The following is a 19,192-nucleotide window of genomic DNA, read 5'->3' on the forward strand; positions in this document are numbered from 1 at the left end:
CCCCAGCACTATGAGACCCTTGGGGGAGGGCCCAGGGTCCTGAGAGCTGAATGCCACCAGAGCTGGCTGTGACCTCCATGGTCTGCGAGTGCTAAGAGGGCAGGCCTGGGCTGCTGGGTGCTGTGCACGCCAGTACCCAACACACATCTGCAGTGACTAGAGGCACAACAGCTGCCTGTCTCAGAAAGCGGAAAGTGTAAAAAAACTAAAAGAGCAGCTATGAAGAAAAACTATAAATAAGATGTTTATTAAGAAAACAGGCCAGGCATGGTGACTCATGCCTGTAATCCCAGCACTCTGGGAGGCTAAGACAGGAGACTCACTTGAGGACGGGGGTTGGAGACCAGCCTGGGCAACTTAACAAGATCCCACCTCGATTAAAAAAGAAAAACGAAATCATAGGACCACGGACCCTCCTTACTGCCCAACCACCACCCACTTACCCTAATGTGGCCCAGATCTGGGCTGGAGAACTGAAGTTTTAAAATGACAGAACCAAGGTCCAGAGAAGGAGATTGTTTTAACCCAGAATCCTGGACTTCAGGCTCCCTGGCCAAGAGGCTTATTCACACAGGTGTGAGGGGATAATGGCCAGAAGGCAGGCGGGGAGCTCAGAGCAGGTCTGACCAAAGGTGCGGTGGAAGGGTTACCAGAGACACTTTCTTCGTTTCTGTCCAAGAGTTGTTTCCATAATTGAAATTTAAATTGAAAATGAGAAAAGGGTATGGGTTAGGAAGGCTGCTTAGAAACAAAAGGGATCTGAAACCTCAGCTACCTGGTTCAAGGCCTGGGTCCTCCCAAGGTACCAAGTGGAGTCACCCCAAGCAGTACATGGGACCTGCTGGCAGGGCTGGCTGCCTGCCTGGGAAGAGACAGAGATGAACGGCCCTCCTGGGCCTAGGGTTGCAGGGCGTGCTTCCCCAGCTACCCACTGCCAGGAACAGGTAATTACAGAGACTGGGTTTCATTTTTAGCTTTAAGATATACAATTAGACATGTAAATCTCAGCAAGGCGGGACAAGCCCTGCACCCACCACAGCCACTGTGGCCATCCCAGCAGCGGAATTTGGCTATTTCTGGGCTGTCTGGAAACAGTAGAACACCCCACCAGGCTGGTGTCCTTGGCCCGGCAGAACTCTCCAGGAGCTCTCCCGGCCCTGGGAAGGCTGCCCAGTGAGTTGACCATCCTTTGATCCATCCCAGGAAGCACGCCGGGTGGTGTGCGGAGACACAGGGACCCGTATCCCAAATTGGACTGGGACCTCTACAATTGCATCCACGAGGACTGACTATGGTGCCGGCTTGGGGTGCGGGACACAATGCGAGCAACCTCCTGGAGAAGCCCCTGGTTGAGGGGGGACACAGTCATTACACAGGAATGACTGCAGTCACCGCCAGTCTCCCAGGAAGGAGAAGGAGCTACGAAGGCTGTGAACACAGCAGGCTGGGGGCAGGAGGCCGAGAAGCCTCCCTGGACAGTGACATCAGAATCGGGACCTCAGGCAGAGGTCAGCTGAGTGAAGACCTCGGGGGAAGGAGGTCCCAGGCAGTGGGAACAGCACAGGGAAGACCCAGAAGGAGGGAGGTGGCTCCCAGGAAGAGCCTCCCTGGAAAGTCAGGGGGTAGATGAGGCTGGTGAGGAGAAGAGGCCACCAAGTGACTTGGGGAACCCCATCTCAGTGAGCCTCAACTTCCTCATCTGTAAAAGGACAACCTGCCCATCACACAAGGCTGTTGGGGTGACTCTGTAGTCCCACAGCACCTCTCTCCACTGCTCAACAGAGGGAGGATGCAGAGAATTCTGCCTCTGTGGTCCCGAGGTCATTTCGCTGCCACATCCCCAGCACCTGGCCCCAGCCTGATCCAGCATTACTGCCCAATAGGTGCAACAAGATCCCAGAGCCTTGACAACCCCAGGTCTCCATCACCAGGGTGATGCGGGACCAGGTGCCGTAGGGCTGTGGGAGTCACCTCCTGGCCTCAGGCTGCCAGGCTCACAGGATCCCTACAGACAGGGGTCAAATGGGTCCATCAGGGGCTCTCCTCAGAGTTGGAGCAAAAGTACATGCCGGGCTGGCAACCCTCACAGGAGCAGAAAGTCAGGAAAAGGGAATCCAGGTATCAGTGGGGCAGTCCAGTCTCTGTGACAGGGCTCCAGCCTGACCCCATGCCCACTCTCAACACTTCGTCTTACCAGTTCCAGTACTCAGAGACACACACCTCACCTCCACTGCATGCCCAGCACGAAGCCCTCGGGGGGCAGGTGCTCAAACTCACAAGCAAAGAGAGAGGGGTGAGGTCCAGCAGGACAGGGGTTCTCACATAAAAATACCCACTGGCAGCCAGGCGCGGTGGCTCATACCTGTAATCCCAGCACTTTGGGAGGCCGAGGCGGGTGGATCACCTGAGGTCAGGAGTTCGGGACCAGCCTGGACAACACGATGAAACCCCGTCTCCACTAAAAATATGAAAATTAGCTGGGCATGGTGGCACGTGCCTGTAATCCCAGCTACTCGTGAGGCTGAGGCAGGAGAATCGCTTGAACCCGGGAGGCGGAGGTTGCAGTGAGCCAAGATCGCGCCATCCCACTCCAGCCTGGGTAACAGAGCAAGACTCCATCTCAAAAACAAAAACAAAAAAAACAAAAACCAAAAAACATTCCACCGGCTCATGACAAATGAAGATTCCCAGTGAGCCCTGTCAGAACCATGGACTCTGCAGGACAGGGTTTCTCTTTGTGAGGGGCTGTCCTGTGTACTGTGGGACGTTTAGCAGCACCCTGCCAGTAGCACAGCCCCAGGTGTGACAACCAGAAATGTCTCCAGGGATCACCAAATCAACCCTGGTTGAATGCTACTGCTGCAGGCCTTAAAAGGGCATTTTAAACAAGCTGCCAGGTGATTCTGATGCAGGGACAGAATCAGTACCGCTAAGAGACAGTACCGCTGTGACAGCCATGTGGAACTCCAGGTTCCAGCTGTGCTCCTGGGTTCCTGACAGTGCTGGTCCCCCAGAGCAGGGCCCCATGACTTAAGTCCATCACTTAAGTCCTTCGCCTGCCCCTCCCTCAGCCACGCTCACTCCCACCCTGCCTGCTCTCCCAGGCCTTGGCCTGGTTCCTAGAGAAGTGAGCGGCAAAGTGATGCAATCAGAGTTCCCGGCTGATGAAACCAAGCCCAGGCCGGGGAGAGAGAGAGTCTAATAAGGAAACAATTTAAATCGACAACATCTGCCTTGTGCTTCCCCGAAGAGAAGAGAACACAGCCGCCTGGGAGGAGCCTGCCCCGGGGACCAGCCAAGGCATCTGTCCAGGGGTTGAAGAGCCAGCGTGGCAGCACAGCAGCGTCTGGCTCCTGCCAGGGGTTCAGGGGGAGCAGCTCACAGTCCTAGCATGGCCAGCACCTCCTCCTGCAAGGAGGCAGCAAGAAGTTTCTGGAAGCCAAGCCACTCTGGCCGACACTGGAACACTCAGAGCAGCCACTCGGCAGCCCCAAAACACTTTGTTCCACTGCCAAAGACACCCCTATTAGTGGTGGCCTGGGATTGGCAGGTGGGCCAGGAGGGAAGCTGGCATCACAAGTGACCCAAAGAAGCACAGAGTGGACAGCCCACTGGGGCTTCAGAAACTCCAAGACGGAAAAAGGGCAGGGCATGGGTGCAGAGTGGAGGGAAGCCAGGTCATTCAGGCTTGCTGGGAAACGTCAAGGTTAGGTGAAAGGATTCTAGAGTCAGACACATCTAGGTCTGAATCCTACTGCTTACCAGTCAAGCAGCAACCTTGAGACTGATCTTCAAAAAACCCCACACAAGTTGGGCATGGTGGTGTGTACCTGTAATCTCAGCTACTAAAGAGGCTGGGACTGGAGGACTGCTTGAGCCCGGGAGTTCAAGACCAGCCTGGGCAACATAGCAAACCCCATCTCAAAAAAAAAAAAAAAAAACCCATGCAGGCAGGTGTGGGCATCCCTATTTTACAAGCACAGGCAAGTGGCTGCCCTACTCTGTCCTCTGTACCCAGAGTCAGGTTGTGCGGATGGCCTGAGCTACTGCCCAGGCAAACGTCCTGTGGATGCCACTCTCCAGTGATACCAATGATCACCCTCTTGCTCTCACAGCCCAAGAGGCGAGCAGGCCACTGAAGGGACCCAAAGTAAACTACTGGCTTTAACCAAGAATCCCACGCAACTGGGCAAAGACGCCCCTGGCACCCAGTATGGCTCAGCCTGGCTCCTGTTTCCCAGGCACCCTCCTGCGTGCCGAGTGATTCTCAAGCATCATCTTCCTGCTTCTACTTCACAGACCAGGAAACAGACACTCGGGGAGTCCAGGCACTCGCTGCAGGTCACATGGGAGGTGAGGGGTGGTCTGTACTCCCAGGCCCCCCTTCAGGAACCCACCCCCACTTCCTGATCTTGCAGAATCCCTGGGAAATCTGCCAAGGCAGTGCAGCCATTCTCCAGAGATTGTGGCATGGGCATCTGTCACGCTAGCAACTGTGGACCCTGTGCTGTGTGGGCTGACCCTTCACCTCGAGTCTCAATCCCAGGGAAGAGGTTTTGAGACCAGGTTTATGCCAAGGGAGGGATGGTCACTGGGTCAAAGTGTGGGGCCAGTGGGGTGTGGCTCTGAGCCAAATCCATCAAGACCTGCTGGTGTTGGGGACCAAGTTAGGAGGTCCCAAGTTAGGAGGGAGAAGTGGGAAAACGTCCTGCAGCAGGCAGGCCTTGCAGAAGTTCCAAAGATGAGCCCTCCATCTCCTGAACACTTGCTGCATGTCAGGCACCGAGCCAAGCACTCTCCCCGACCTCAAGAATCCACACCCAGCCCTAGGAGATGGGTGCTGTCAGCCCATTATCCCATCGCAGCCAAGGAAATTGAGGCCCAGAACAGGGAAGTCATCTGCCCAAGGTCTACTGGCCGGGAGAGGGCTGTGACCTAAAGCCACGGCTGTCTGACCCCAGAGCTGCAAGCTGGGCTCCCGTGCCAGGGTTGGGCCCAAGACTCCAGCAGTTCAAAGCAAGAAGACACAGCGGGTGTCAGGCTGGGCTGTGGTAGCAGCTTCCCCCAGGATCCATGCCCACAGCAAACACAGAGCTTCGGGACTGGCTCTGCTCAGGGGACTTCGCTTCCTGCACCCACCAGTCTCCCAGCAGGCTTGCCCACAAGGCATCGGGAAGCAGAGACTGGGGCTCAAGGCCAGGCTCTGGCACCTACTGGACACTTGATCTTTCTAGGCCTCAGTCGCAGTTCTGTCCCTGTCTCATGGAGTTGCTATAGGACCTGGCACAGTGGACACCCATGCTGAATGGGGGCAGGGACTAGACCCCCAGAAGTAACTACTGAGAGGCACCTTGAGTTCCCCTCTGAGGCAGACGGTCCAGCAGGAAGCTGGGCACACAAAAGCCCTGACCCAGTCCCCCACCCTGTTCTCCACCCCAGGACCATGGATCAGGATATTTCCCCAGGTCTTTTTTTTTTTTTTTGAGGTAAGGGATCTCACTATGTTTTCTGGGCTCAAATGATCCTCCTGCCTCAGCCTCCTGAGTACCTGGGATTACAGGCGTGAGCCACCAAGCCTGGCTTCCTTAGATCTTAAACCTGGCTGGGACACCCTGGTTGGGACATCCAGGGAGGGGGACCAGCAGGTGGCCTAGGCATGCCTGAGCCACTCCTGGCTGACTCATGCCTGGGTGGTGGTTGATTCACCCAAGGAGGAAGGGGAGAGAGAGGAGGAACAGATTCCCATCCCCAGGGCCTGGCTCCTCGAATGACTAGACTCAAGTCATGGGGCTGCCTCTGTCCTCTCTACCCTTACCCTCCATCCCAGCCCATCCCAAGGGCACCCCCTACATATTGCAGGTTTCCTCTTCTAGGCTTGGGTCTTAGGTTCTTGTCTCCTAGAGTGTGGAGGTCCTGGAGGAAGGGCCTCTGTTTTGCTCACTGCTGCTTTCCCTGTCCCAAGGATGGCGCCGGGCACATGGTAGGTCAGTAAGTAATGACTAAATGAGCGCCCTTCACACTCCTGTTCCTGTAAGGGCTCCTCTAAGCCTTCTCATGCCACCTTCATGGAAGGGTAGGACCATATTCTCTGCAGAGTGCAAGGGGCCAGGGGTCACTGCCATTGCTGGCTCTGCCACCCAGCTGTTCCTAGTGATCCATACAATATGCCCTAAGGCTTCCTGGACTTCTGAGGTGACCAGGAGATAATCATGAACCACTCCGCCAAAGTCACTTTTCCTCCCAGCCCTGCACAGACTCAGACCTGTGTTCCTAGCCGTCTTCATCAGTTCTCTAAGATTCCAACCACCATGGGCTAAGCATCAGGCAGGAGCGTGAGGCCCTGACTCACTGGTCTCCACCTCCTCCCCGGACATCTGATTCCCTGAAGACTCAGACCAATCCTGGACCGATCTTTGCCTTTCATTCACGGACTCCACATGCATGTACTGAGGACTTACTACACGTCAGGCCTGTGCTAGACACTGGGGACACATCCCAAGAGCCTGGCCTTGGTCTTGCCTGTATCCAAGATGGGTGTGGCCAACATAAAAAACCCTTAGGGGCTGCTACACCCCAAGGTCAGGCCTTCTCCTGGGATTTAGGGAGAGCACAGTCAAACGCCCCTTCACAAAGACAGGGTTCAGGGCAGAGCAGGCGGAGTGGCAATGCTCCCTCACCCCACTGTGCTCGGCACTCCTCTGAGAGGTGAATGTGCCTAACAGTCTCCCCTGGCTCTGGGCCCAGGCAGGGACGGTTGTCTTGGCCAAGGCAATAGCCTGGTTCTAATCACAAATGTTTGCTGGATAGGTGAACCACAGGAAGAGAGAAGAAAAACAATTACAGGGACAGAGGGAGGAATATGGACCTTTTGTTTCTGCTCTCAACCCTAGGGTCCTTATAATAACTGCTCTGGATGAATACCAACGCTGCCAGCCTTTACTGAGCCCGTACTCCATGCCAGGGGCTATGATGGGCACATAACAGGCATTAACCCATTTCACCCAAGCATCAAGGAGGACCTTATTAACCCATTTCACAGATGAGGAAAGCAAAGCTCAGAAAGATCTAGTTCTCTGGCAGCCTCAGGAGCCCGTCCTCCCCAAGAATAGCCAAGCCCCATAGCCCAGCAGGCCCTGCTGGAGTTTGCAAGAGGCAGAAGGAAAATCTCCAGCCAGAGAAGACTGTTTGCAGCTGCCAGGATGAGTTACTGCCTCATAAACAAGAGTGATGCTTATCAGGTCAGAACGGTTCAGGCTGCCTCACCAGAAAGACCAAGAAAAACACCCGAGGATCTCCTCCAGGCTTCTGGGCACCCAAAAAGGTGCCTCGTTTTTGTCTAGAGGACTCATGCATCCACCCAGCACCACCCAAAAGTGTGGGGCATCTCGAGGCTTGTCTTTGGCACAGAGACATGCAGAACTCACAGATTCTCAGAGAGAACATACCCATGAAACCAACCCCCAAGCAGCAGAATATTACAGGCCCCGGAAGGTCCTTCCAGACATGACTCCCCTCAGCAAAGACAGCACCACCCTGACTTGCATCAGAAAGGTTTTTGAACTCTGTATAAATGGTATCATACACATTTTTTTTTTTTTTTGAGACAGAGTCTCGCTCTGTCGCCTAGGCTGGAGTGCAGTGGCGCGATCTCTGCACACTGCAGCCTTTGCCTCCCGAGTTCAAGTGATTCTCCTGCCTCCTCAGCCTCCTAAGTAGCTGGGATTATAGGCATGTGCCATCATGCCCGGCTAATTTTTTTGTATTTTTAGTAGAGACGGGGTTTCACCATGTTGGTCAGGCTGGTTTTGAACTCGTAACCTCAAATGATCCTCCCACCTCGGCCTCCCAAAGTGCTGGGATTACAGGAGTGAGCCACCGCGCCTGGCCGCATCATACACTCTTTTGTCCCCGGCTTTCTTTGCTCAACGTTGTTTGTCAGACTGGTTCCTGCTGTGAGTGGCGGCAGCTTGTTCATCCTCAGCACTGCACAGTATGCCTCAGGTTTTGTTTTGAGTAATTCCATGATGACAGAGGTGGAAACCCGCCCTTCTCAGCTGACAGTCACCTGCCCTTCTGCAACCTGCAGCCCCAAGCAATCAACCCCATGGCTGCCCTTGGTGGTTCTAAACTACAAATGTGACTCGAATTCACACCCTTCTGTGGCTCCCACCCCTCCAGACACAGTCCAAACCCCTCCCCTTGACTCCTCGTGACTTCAAGCTCCCTCCCAGGCCCGCTGACCCCTCTTTCCCGCTCAGCATGCTCGCCCTTGCCATGCCTCTGTCGCAGGCTGCTCTTTTACCTGCCACCCGCTAATCCTACTCATGCCCCAGAACCAAGCCCAGCATCACCTCCCCAGGGCCCGTAGCCATACCACTGATTGGATTTGTGCACCTCCCCTCACTGAAGGGCCCTGCAGGGGTGGGGGCCACATCTCCAGGGCCCAGCCTAAGCCCCGCACCCAGAAGGTGCCCAAAAAATTGTCTGGGGGGAGCCTAGGGGGACCAGGGAGCCACAGGTCTGCCCCACACCTGCAGAGTCTGCTCAGAGAGGAAGTGGTAAGAGGTAAGAGTGTTTAGCACCCAGACTTCTGCCCTCCCTGAGCACCAAGCGGCCACCCCCTCTCTGGGCAGGGTTAGTCTGTTTTTAGCTGCCAGGTGCCTGGCCCTGTGCTGAGTAGGGAGCCCTCCTGACCAGCCCTGTTTGATGGAGGAGGAAGCTGAGGCTGAGAGGACAAGGCCTTTAGTCACAGTCACAGAGAAATCAAGCAACTGCCAAGGTCCAATTGCCATGCTTGGAGTCAGGCCCCAGTCCCCTCCTCCTTCCCATTCTGCTTGCTATGAGCATCCCTACCCCACACAGAGGAGCCCACCCCACCCAAACCACTGATGCCCCCAGTTGCCTCTCAATTGCAGCCTCTGAGCCCATGGAGGCACCCAGCTGTCCGGTATGCAAGTGAGGGCTGTTCCTGACACAGACTGACACCTCGGGCCTGAAGAGGGAATGGGGGGGGTGCGGGGGTGGGTCCAGCAGCTGGTAGCAGCCACAGTGAGGTCCTGCACCAGCACTCACACTGTTTCAGAGCCAGGGCAGAAAAGCCCCGGCACCAGAACAGTGCCAACCCACAGCAGGAAGCCCCAAGACCAAGAAGCATGATGCAAGGACTACTCCTGCCCATGAAGGGCCCACAGTCTGGGGAATGAGCTAGAGATGTGGACAGAGACTGCAGTGCTCTGAGATGAGGGCCCACAGAGAGTGTACAAGGCCAAAAGAGGCCAGGGAAGGCTTCCTGGAAGAGGTGACTCTTCGGCTGAGAAGAAATTCAGTGAGCAGAGAAGTGGGGGAAGGGAACTTGAGGAAGAAGTAACTGCAGGAACAAAGGCACAGAAACCAGAAGGGTGAGGAGTAGTGGAAGCCAACAAGGCCAGCCTGAGGCTGGGAGTGGCGGGGCCTCCCATGTGCCAAGGGGCTGCTGTCTCTCTCACCCACACGCCTGCCCACCAGCAACCTGACAGCCAGTGCCCTCCGCCTCCGTGGAGGCTGTCTTCTGCCTGCCAGAGCGGGTCCCAGAGCCGGCTGTGCAGATGGTCTCTTCCCTCACCTAAAGGCCCTCAGCCCAGCCTGGGCCCGCCCAGCAGGAACGCTCCAACTCGCACTGGCTCACAGCAAAGCATCCCCCCGTGGGGCAAGTTCAAGCCAAAAAAGGGACAAGAAAACACGCAGACCCCACTGGGGACCCTGAGCTCAGACACCCCGTGTGCTCCTCACCCACCCCCACCCCTGCCCCGAGTGAAAAGTGCCCTCTCCCAGCAGCACCTCATCAGTCCTGGCCCACACAGGAGTGCCAGCGGCCATGCAGGGGCACTGACCCTGCCATAACTCTGCCTGGAGACAGGAGGACAGACTGTAGCACATGCAGCGTGTGCACTGTATGCCAGGAGCCGCGCTGGGCATCTGACAGACATTATCTCACCGCGTCCTCCGAGAGCACTAGGAGGCAGGCACTGGCAGCCCTGCTTCACAGGGGCGGTCACCGAGGCTTGGAGGCCAAGTCCCTTGCCCAAGGTCACACAGGCAGCAAGTGGCAGAAGCAGGATGGGAACATCTCCCCCAGGCCCGGAGGCAGGGAGGCAGAACAAGCAGGCAGAAAGGCCTCTGTCAGAGCTCTTCCTCTCAGCCACCGAAACCAGCCGGCTGGCGGGACAGAGGACCGGGCAGGGTGGGGGTGCGGTCAGCTTCAGGCCTGCATGTGAGAGCGCTTCCAAGCCCGGGGTGCCAAAAGAGGCTCAGGGCAGAGACCCAGGGTTTGCCACCACAGCCCTATGCAGACACAGAAGCCAGCCATAGGTTGGGCAGCTTCGGGCCTTACTGAGCCATGGACAGCAGTCTGACCTCATAGTGGGTGGCTGACCGGTCCCAGGGCATATCTGGAGTCCCCACAATCCAAAGCACTTGCCAGGGAGGTGATAATACAGAGCAACAACCCTCCCCACCCTACATTAATTCTGGGTCCCTTTCTAAGCAAATCTGGTCTCTCCCCCCTGCTTAAACCTTCCTGGGACTCCCTGGTAAGATGAGGATACATCTAAACTGGTTGTGCTGAAGATATTACTGCCTGTCCCCAGCAGCAAGCAAGTGACTGAAGGGTCACCGCATAGCAGTCACCAGACGCCACACAAAGAGTCCGTCGGCTCCTGACCCCTTAGCAGACATGCCAGCAGCCATCCCAAGGTGCAAGTAGGGCCTCCCAAATGCAAGTCAGGACTCCCAGGTACTGAACAAGCAGGGTTCAAAGGGACTCAGGGCCCCCTGCCACCCCTGGACATGCAGGGCCCTCAAGCACATGATGTGGTTGCTGCTAAGAGCCTCTAGCCAGAGCAGCTCCCAAGATGGAGCTTGAAGCGAGGAACAGGCCTCAGGAAATAGCCTGGCTCCACGAAGCCAGATCATCTCGGGTCAGGGCTGCTGCCAGGCTGGCAGGTAGGCAACAGGGGCTGCCAGGGTGGCACCTGCCAACAGTGTAGCCAGCTGGCAGCAAAGGCTAGGTCCAAGGAGCAGACACCAAGGCCAGGCACAATCAGGGCAGCTTCAGGCTTCCCCACAGCCACCAGCAGTATAGTCTGACCTCGCGGGAACCAGCAGATGGCCTGGTGCCACAGCTTTGCTGCCCAGGCTGGCCTCTGAGGCCACCCAGCCATGCCCACTTCTGCCAGCAGGGCTTCTCTCCACAGGCCACTCTGCCTCCTTGTGCCCCCAGTCTGCACCTGGAAGGCCTTCTACGGCACCCAGGGGACCAGGCTGGCCTCACACATCAGGGATCCAAGGCATGCTGCGGGGTCAGGGGAACTCGAGCGGGCAGCCCACGCCAAGAGGCAGCTAGAAAGCCCCTTGAGCCAAACACCGCCACAGAGCACTGTTGCCAGATCTTCCAACTTAAAACAAATGGGAAGTCTAGATTTTCATGCAATCACAAACGACTGGCGCACTGCAGGGGTTGACAAACCCTGGCTACATTTGGCCACTGTGCCCCTATCCATCTCCTGGCACTTACTAAGTACTAGGCATGATGCCAGCCCTGCGGTTGAGAAAGCCCACTTGCCCACTCTGCCTGCCAGCCCTCTTTCCAATCTGCCTACTCCTCTGCCTGCTACCGCCAGGCTAGCAGTACCTGCCAGCCAATTCCCATTGCCCCTCCCTGGGTGCAGGTCAGGCCTCTGCACCTTCTCCACCTGGCAACCAGGCCACGTGGCTCCACTGCCCCTGGGTAGGTACTCCTGAGGCCAGGAACACACCAGCTTGGCCATCCGTTACCCTAACGTACTCCATCCCCTCCTCCACCCTCCCAGTACCCCAGCTCCTCGCCTGACCCTGGGAACAAGTGCCTGTCGGCCAGGGGCCTCTATGCCAAAGGCTTATCCCGATCTCTTTCCTGTCCAATTCCCCTCTGCCTTCAAGGCTCCCAGGAACGGTCACTTCTTCCAGGAAGCTCTCCCTATCTCAGTGATGTGCCACATGAGGACAAGGACCATGTCCAGCCTGAGCTAAGTGCTCGATCCACATCTGTCAAATAAATGGACAGATACCTGGACAGAAATGCCCCCCCCAGCTGGCCTGCCGGGGTCCAGTGGGATGCAAAAGGACATGTCCTAGATCTGCCTGGCTCTGAAGCTTTCACGATGGCCACTAAGCTCACTGCCCCCACCTAGCTGGGAGCTCCATGGAAACAGGGCTGTCTAATCATGATCACCTCCAAAAGCCCAAGACAAAGCGTGTGTTCAGGGAAAGTGGAACAGGCACATGTGCCCACCAGCCTCCTTTCCCTCCCCAGTGTGCTCAGCCTCCAGAGCTCCTGCTCTGTGAAGGAAAGTGGGTGCCCTGCCAATCTAAGAATCCCATCGAACCTCCACGGCCCCTGCTCCACTCAGCCCCTAGGGATGGAATTCTGTGTCCACCTCCATCCTGCCCTCCTGGAGCTCTGCACTGTGCCTGCGAGCAGGCCTCCCCCGGCGGTGGATTCAAGCAGCATTCCACAGCCTTTTCCCAGAAGGGCGGGCGAGGGACGGGGGGGTGGAGGCTCTGGCCACACGTGTGTGGAGTGTGAGGAAAGACCCGGCCAGGCTGGCCTCCCCAGGGACCAGGCCTGGCATGGGGCCCCCAGCTGCAGCACCGACCTGGCCAAGGCCTTCTTCACACTCAAAGAACCCCACCCGTGCCTCTGGGGCCACTATCCCAGCCGTGCCATGGAAGGCAGGCACCATCTTTGTGGTGGGCAGCCACGCGTCCACCAAAGACTGCCCAAATGAAAAGCCCACTGAGGATTCAAGCCTACCAAAGAAGAAAGGCCAGAGAAGGGGCCTCTAAGTCACAGGCTGTCTGCTTCTTGGACAGTCTGGCACCCAAGTACAAAGTACAAGGAGACCCCAGAAGGACTCCCTCCCCTTTCTGGCCCAGCCTGCCTCCTTCATACAGAGAGTTACTAAGACATAGGGGACAGAGGTCAGAGCCAGGCCCAAGTCAGCTACGCCATCAGCTCCTCCTGTAAGTGGCCCTAGCAAGTCACTTCTCTGCTGCAGGCCTCAGTTTCCCCATCTGTTGGCTGAGAAAACGCTCTCTGCCCATCTCCTCCAGAAAAGACTTGCTATGAGGTAAGTCAGTGCCTCCCTTGTACTCCTCTTCCCTGGCACCACCAGCCACATGCCTGGGGCAGGCTACAGAACTGGTGCCAGCTGCGAGCAGAGATCTCTTGGGTGTTTGGGATTCTTCCTGCCCAAGGGCTGCCTTGGACAGGCTGGCAGCTCCCCGACTCACCAGACTTGGCTAGGACCTCTGCCTCTCTCCTGGGACCCCTGGGAAAGCCTCCCAGATGCCATGTGGATACATATGCCTGGGAGGCCTCCAGGCAGGGACCTTGGCAAATGTTCACAATGCCCCAGTGCCAGCCCGGGCCTGGCCCCAAATCCATAGCAGTGACTTCAGCCCCACCCCCTGAAAAGTCCTGGAGACCCTTTTCCTTGGACTTCACCAAACCTACCATGGTGCCTCCTAACTACACAGCTCTAGACTTTCCTGAACTACCCAATCCATGGAATGGAGCCTTTCTCAAAGGTCTGGGACTGTCACACGGGTCTGCAGCTGCTTCCAGCCCACTGCCATCAAGGCAAGACAGGGCCTTAGAGCTGGACCTGCCCAAATTCAAACCCCATCTCTGCAATTTCAAGCTGAGTAGCACAGACCCAGTCATTTCATTTTCCTGACCCCAGCTTCCTCACCTGTAAGTGGGATAATGCCATCAGTCCATGGGGTAGGTGACTGCAGGGACCCAAATAATCATCTATTTGAGGGGCTAGGCAAGCCCGTAACATACAGAATGCATACAATCAAGGGCGGTTTACAGAATGATAGAAGTGTTAATTTCTGAACTGCCATTTACCACCTGGGTGACCTCTGGCATGTGGCTTCACCTCTCTGGCTTTGGTGCCTCTCCGGATGGCTGAGAGGATTCATGGAAATACCATCTGCAAAACACTCAGCACCCTGCCTGGCACAGAGTGCAGGAGCTCAGAGCACAGCAGCCTGAGGATCGCTGCTCTCAAGGAGGCCTCGGGAAGATGAGGCTGAGCAACAGCCCGATGCACCACCTGCTCTACCTGCTCAAATTGGGTCAGGCGAGCGGTGTACCCAGCTGTTGCCAAGGCACCCAGCACACAGGGAAACACTCCAGCCAGGAGGGCGGGTGCTGCAGGAGTGGGGCCTTGGGCCTGCTTCACTGACACTACTCATGCTGCCACCACCAGGTCTCTGGGCCATCTCAGGGGTTCCTAGGGGTAGGGGAAATATGCTATTGATCTGGGCTCAGGATCTAACCAGGTCCAGTTCTCCCAGACTCTACCCCAACCTGGAAACAATGGGTCCTTCACTGGCTAGAGGGGCAGACTGTGAAGCAGGGTTCCCAGGCTGCAGACCAGGGTGGGCGGGGTAGGAACCCAGGAACCCCCACCTACTGGGCAAAAACACAGCAAAAGCCAAAGCAGCTCTAAACTGGCCTCAGGTTCCAATGTCACCGTCTGCTGCCTCCAGTCACACCTGCCCAGCAGCAAACAGGTGCCTGGTGGCCACTAACTGCCCAGCTTTGCGGGAGCTCAGTGTCAGTTCCTCCCTCCTCAGCCCCATTCAGGTTGCATGTAGGACAGGGCTGGTAAATGCTTTGGGCTCAGCTGGATTCAGGGAATTCGAGGCCCCTTGCCAGGAGGGAAGAAGGGAAAACAGAGGTGAAATCCAGACCCTGTGGACTAAGACCTGGAACTTCCCACACTTTCCCTAATGGGGAAGCAGGTTTAGGGTAATGGAAAGGCCAACAGGTAGGGGGACAGTGGCTCCAGGGCCTGGAGGTTAGGCAAGGCCTCAGCCTGGGGCTCAAAATTTATATTCCTCAATGGGATCCAAGACCCTGTCCCCACTCCCAGCTCACACACAGGCCCCCTGCTGACTGGATCTGGTTTCCCCCACAACCACCGCCCAGCCAAAAACCTGGAAAGGTCTGGGCCCAGGCCTGGGCCCCTCTACCCACAGAAGTCATAACTGCTGCAGCAGTGTGCCTGGGCCAGACATAACACACAGATTAACTATACCCTAGAGGTGGGTATAACATCCCCATTTTACCAAAGAGGAAACTGAAGTTCAGAGGCACAAAAGGGTTGAATGCAGGCTTCACTGAATCAACTCAGGCAAATATCTCCTCTCAGAGCCTGTTTCCACCTCTCTAAAATGGCGATAATAATCCTGTGCAGCCGGGCGCGGTGGCTCACGCCTGTAATCCCAGCATTTTGGGAGGCCGAGGCGGGCGGATCACAAGGTCAGGAGATCGAGACCACGGTGAAACCCCGTTTCTACTAAAAATACAAAAAATTAGCCGGGCGCGGTGGCAGGCGCCTGTAGTCCCAGCTACTCAGGAGGCTGAGGCAGGAGAATGGCGTGAACCCGGGAGGCGGAGCTTGCAGTGAGCCGAGATCGCGCCACTGCACTCCAGCCTGGGCGACAGAGCGAGACTCTGTCTCAAAAAAATAAAAAATAAAAAAAATAATCCTGTGCAGCCCCCACCTCCACTCCTGTTCCATGACACAGTCCAGGGCTTAAGTGAGAGGTGCTAGTAAAACAGGGAGCCCAGCACCAGTGGTTGCTGGTTCTTGCAATCAGAGAGGTTAGGTAAATTGCCCAATGTCACTCAGCCAGTGAATAGTCAACTCCAGGTCCTAGCTGTGAGCACAGCCTTCTCTCTGAAACCTCAGACTGCTGTGTGGGTGGCCTCAGGATCACAGGCTTCCCAGGCAACCAAGGAGGCCAGCCACCCCCACCACAAAGGGCAGCCCTTGTCCAAATTCCTCAGATAAGCAGCTCCCAACAGAACAGGGAGCCAATGCTCAGAAAAGGCACCCCACCCTGTCCACACCGGAGATTCCTAAATCTGAGCTAGGCTGTGCAGTTCCCCTTCCTTCCCCTCCTCCCAGCAGAGTGTTTGACCTCTGGATTCATCCAACAGGTCCCCAAACCTGCGAAGTTCAGTTAACAACAGACTTCTTCGAGATCCCTGGCAAGCTACTGACTTCCTCTTTCTGGGCCTCAGTTTCTCTGCCTATAACACGCACACATGGGCTCTCAGAACAGGGAGGCAGCTCTGGCTAACAGGGCTCACAAGGAGGCCCGGGGAGCAAAGGGCAGACCAGGTAGGGAAGCAGCCTGTCCCAGGCACTCGGCCAGGCCCTGCCTCCATTCTATTTTATTTTTTAAAAAGAGAGACGGAGGCTGGGTGCAGTAGCTCACACTTGTAATTCCAGCACTCTGGAAGGCCGGGGGGGGGGGTGGATCATTTGAGGTCAGGAGTTCGAGACCAGCCTGGCCAACATGGTGAAACCCCATTTCTACCAAAAATACAAAAAAAATTATCGTGGTGGCGTGCTACTGAGGAGGCTAAGGCAGGAGGATCGCCTGAACCCAGGAAGTGGAGGTTGCAGTGAGCCAAGATCGCGCCACTGCATTCCAACCTGGGCAACAGAGTGAGACTCCATCTAAAAAATAAATAAAATTTTTTAAAAATTAGCTGGCCGTGGTGGTAGGCACCTGTAATCCCAACTACTCAGAAGGCTGAGATACGAGAATTGCTTGAACCCGGGAGGTGGAGGTTGCAGTGAGCCACGATTGTGCCACTGCACTCCAGCCTGGGCAACAGTGTTAAATTGTGTCCCCCCAAAAAAGAAAATAAAATAGAGATGGGAATCTCTGTATGTTGTCCAGGCTGGTCTTGAACTCCTGGCCTCAAGCAAGTCTTCCACATCGGCCTCCCAAAGTGCTGGGATTACAGGAGTAAGCCACAGCGTCCGGCCTGCCCCAAGTTCTAGCTGCTGCAGCTTCTCCACCTGTATTAGGCCCACTTTCCAGAGGAGGAGGCCCAGAAAGTAACTGTCAAGAGTCACACTCCCATCGGTAGGACTCCAAGGCTCTTCTGAGACAGGCCAGGACGATGTGACCCCAGGTGGGCCCAATCGGCAAGGGACAGCCTGGGAACTCAGTTGCACTCAGCAACAAGCTGGGCAGCTGGACCTGCCAGGATGGGGGCGAACAACACAAAACCAAACTCAACGGAGCCTCTTTCAGAGAGGGCAGCAGCCTCCTCGATAAGGGCATTTGCAATGCAAAGCAGCCCAGCTCCAGCCAGAGGAGGACAGTCACTAGGAGGGGGCTGGGTAGGCCAAAACCCAGCCATCTCCCTCCAGCCAGACTAGGCAGTGCCTGCGATCGGGCCTTCCCAGGCGCCTGGGGGTGCCGGGGAACCCGTGGCTGGCCTGGACTCTGAATCATATGACAGCCCCAGTGGCCAGTTCGGGTGCAAGGTGGTCTGGAACACCCCTTCCCTGCACACCCGCTCAGGCTACAAATCCCTGATAGGCTCTACATGCAAGTCTGCAGAATGGGCCTACTGCAGCCGGCACGCAGGGCCCCAAGAAAAGGCTGAAAGACTAGACCCCCAGGTATTCCGCTGGCGGCGGCTGCCTGGCACCCTGCCAACTGCCTCAGGCCCAGTCCTGCCTTGTGCAACCTGCCCCAGGCACATAGAATCCCCCGGATCCTCCCCACCCCGGCCCCAAGGGGCCCTTCCACACTTGCCAAGTGTCTAGATTTCGCTGATCACCCCTCCTGCTGCAGGCGCGACCGCCCCAGCTCCTACCTTGACGACAAGCTGACAAAATCCCCTCCATCCAGGAGCCGGACCTTGCAGAAGAGGACCCCGTTCACGAAGGGAACCGCAGTCAGCTCCTCCAGGGTGAAAGTGGTTTGGAATTTGAATTTCTTCTTCTTCATCAAGAAAGCCATGAGCGAGTTCCCTGAGTCTGAAGCCGTGAAGGCGAAAAAAGGTGGGGAGGGACGGGATTCCTTTCCCTACACCACACCCCCTCCTCAAAACACCAGAGCCGGATCCCGCCCTGATGGTGGCGGAGACGGCGGAGATCGGAGTCCGGGGCCCCAGGTCTGAGCGACCGACCAGTCCAGTTCGCGCGCCGGCGGGCTTCACCCTCGGGGAGCCGGGGCTCGGAAGGGTTCAGAGCGGCCGGGGACCTCACCGGCATGTAAACAGTGGTGCATGGCCCAGGAGGCAGAAGCAGGGGCGGGGGTGCTGGGCTGCGCGCGAGCGGCCGCGCTGGCTGGCAGCATCCCGAGCCGCGATCTCCGGGGAGCTCACGCCGCGCGGCCGGGCGCGACGGGCGGACCGGTGAGACTGAGGGCGGCGGGCAGGCTGGCGGGCCGGTAAGGCTAAGGGCGGAGGGCGGCCCCGCCCCCGCCTCGCTGGCGGCCGGGGGAGGCGCCCTTGCCGCTCACGCCCCCGCAGCTGGGTGCCCGGCGGCCAGCGCAGGTAAAGCCCAGGAAGGTGGGGCACCCCCAGGGAGCTGGCGGGAGCTCGGGGGCCTCTCCAGGAGGCGCGTCGGGGTCGCTGCGGGCCGGGAACGTCTGGCCTCCGGCCTCCTCAGGGCAGGCACCGGGCCGGCCCGGGGCAGCGGGGGCGCAGCCTCCTCCTTGGTCCTGGGACCCGCGCCGCGGGCCCCGGCGGAGCTGAGGCGCCCTTCGGCCCGGCCGGTGGCGCCCGCCTCGCCCAGCACCCCTCGAGCAGCAGTGCCGCCCCCTGCGACCCCGACGCTGCAGCCAAAGCCCGACGCTGCGCAGCGCCGCTTGGAGAATGCCTGGGCCCCGCGCGGCCGCCAGCAGAGCCGCCGCCGAGCGCGGCAGGGGCGGGGCGCCGGCGGCTCAGTCCGCCCGCGATTGGGCGGCCCGGCGAGGCTGGCGCGCAGCGCGATTGGCGGGCGGCGGCGTGGGGTGGGACTCGTGGGAGGCAGAGGCGGTTCGGGGCGCTTGGATTGGTGCACCGTGCGACCGGGCCCGCCTCCTAGGGCAGGGAGGAGCTGAGGGAAGGGAGAGGGGCCCTGGGAAGGCAGTGGGAGGTCGCGGGGCTGGCGGGGCAGGGAGAGCGAGAGCAGAAGAAAAGAAGAAACAATGACAAGGAGAAACAGTTTGTGGCTGCAGCGGCCTTCCAGGGTCCCGCCAGACTTGAGCTCGTAGAACCCTGAAGCAGGCCCAGAAGGTAGCGAGTCTCCTTTCTCAGAAAGCTGGCGCCCAGAGAGCCCCTGGCAGGTCGCTTGCTCGCCCT

At 57.6% G+C, this 19,192-nt stretch overlaps 1 protein-coding gene across 2 annotated transcripts in view; it reads right to left on the bottom strand.

Annotated features, from left to right (window-relative positions):
* Nucleotides 1-18,727, bottom strand: part of EEIG1 (estrogen-induced osteoclastogenesis regulator 1) — a 40,541-nt gene extending 21,814 nt beyond the window's left edge. Inside the window, exon 1 of one of the 2 annotated variants that reach the window (XM_011711478.3) lies at nt 17,720-18,669. In XM_011711478.3, coding sequence (XP_011709780.1) covers nt 17,720-17,865 — 146 coding nt within the window. In that variant the 5' untranslated portion in view covers nt 17,866-18,669. Of the gene's footprint in view, nt 1-17,719 lie in introns of both variants that reach the window. The other variant, XM_011711479.3, reaches the window with a different exon arrangement.
* Nucleotides 18,728-19,192: the final 465 nt, after the last annotated feature.

The sequence above is a fragment of the Macaca nemestrina genome, chromosome 14 (assembly GCF_043159975.1).
Source record: "Macaca nemestrina isolate mMacNem1 chromosome 14, mMacNem.hap1, whole genome shotgun sequence".
Lineage (NCBI taxonomy): Eukaryota > Metazoa > Chordata > Mammalia > Primates > Cercopithecidae > Macaca > Macaca nemestrina.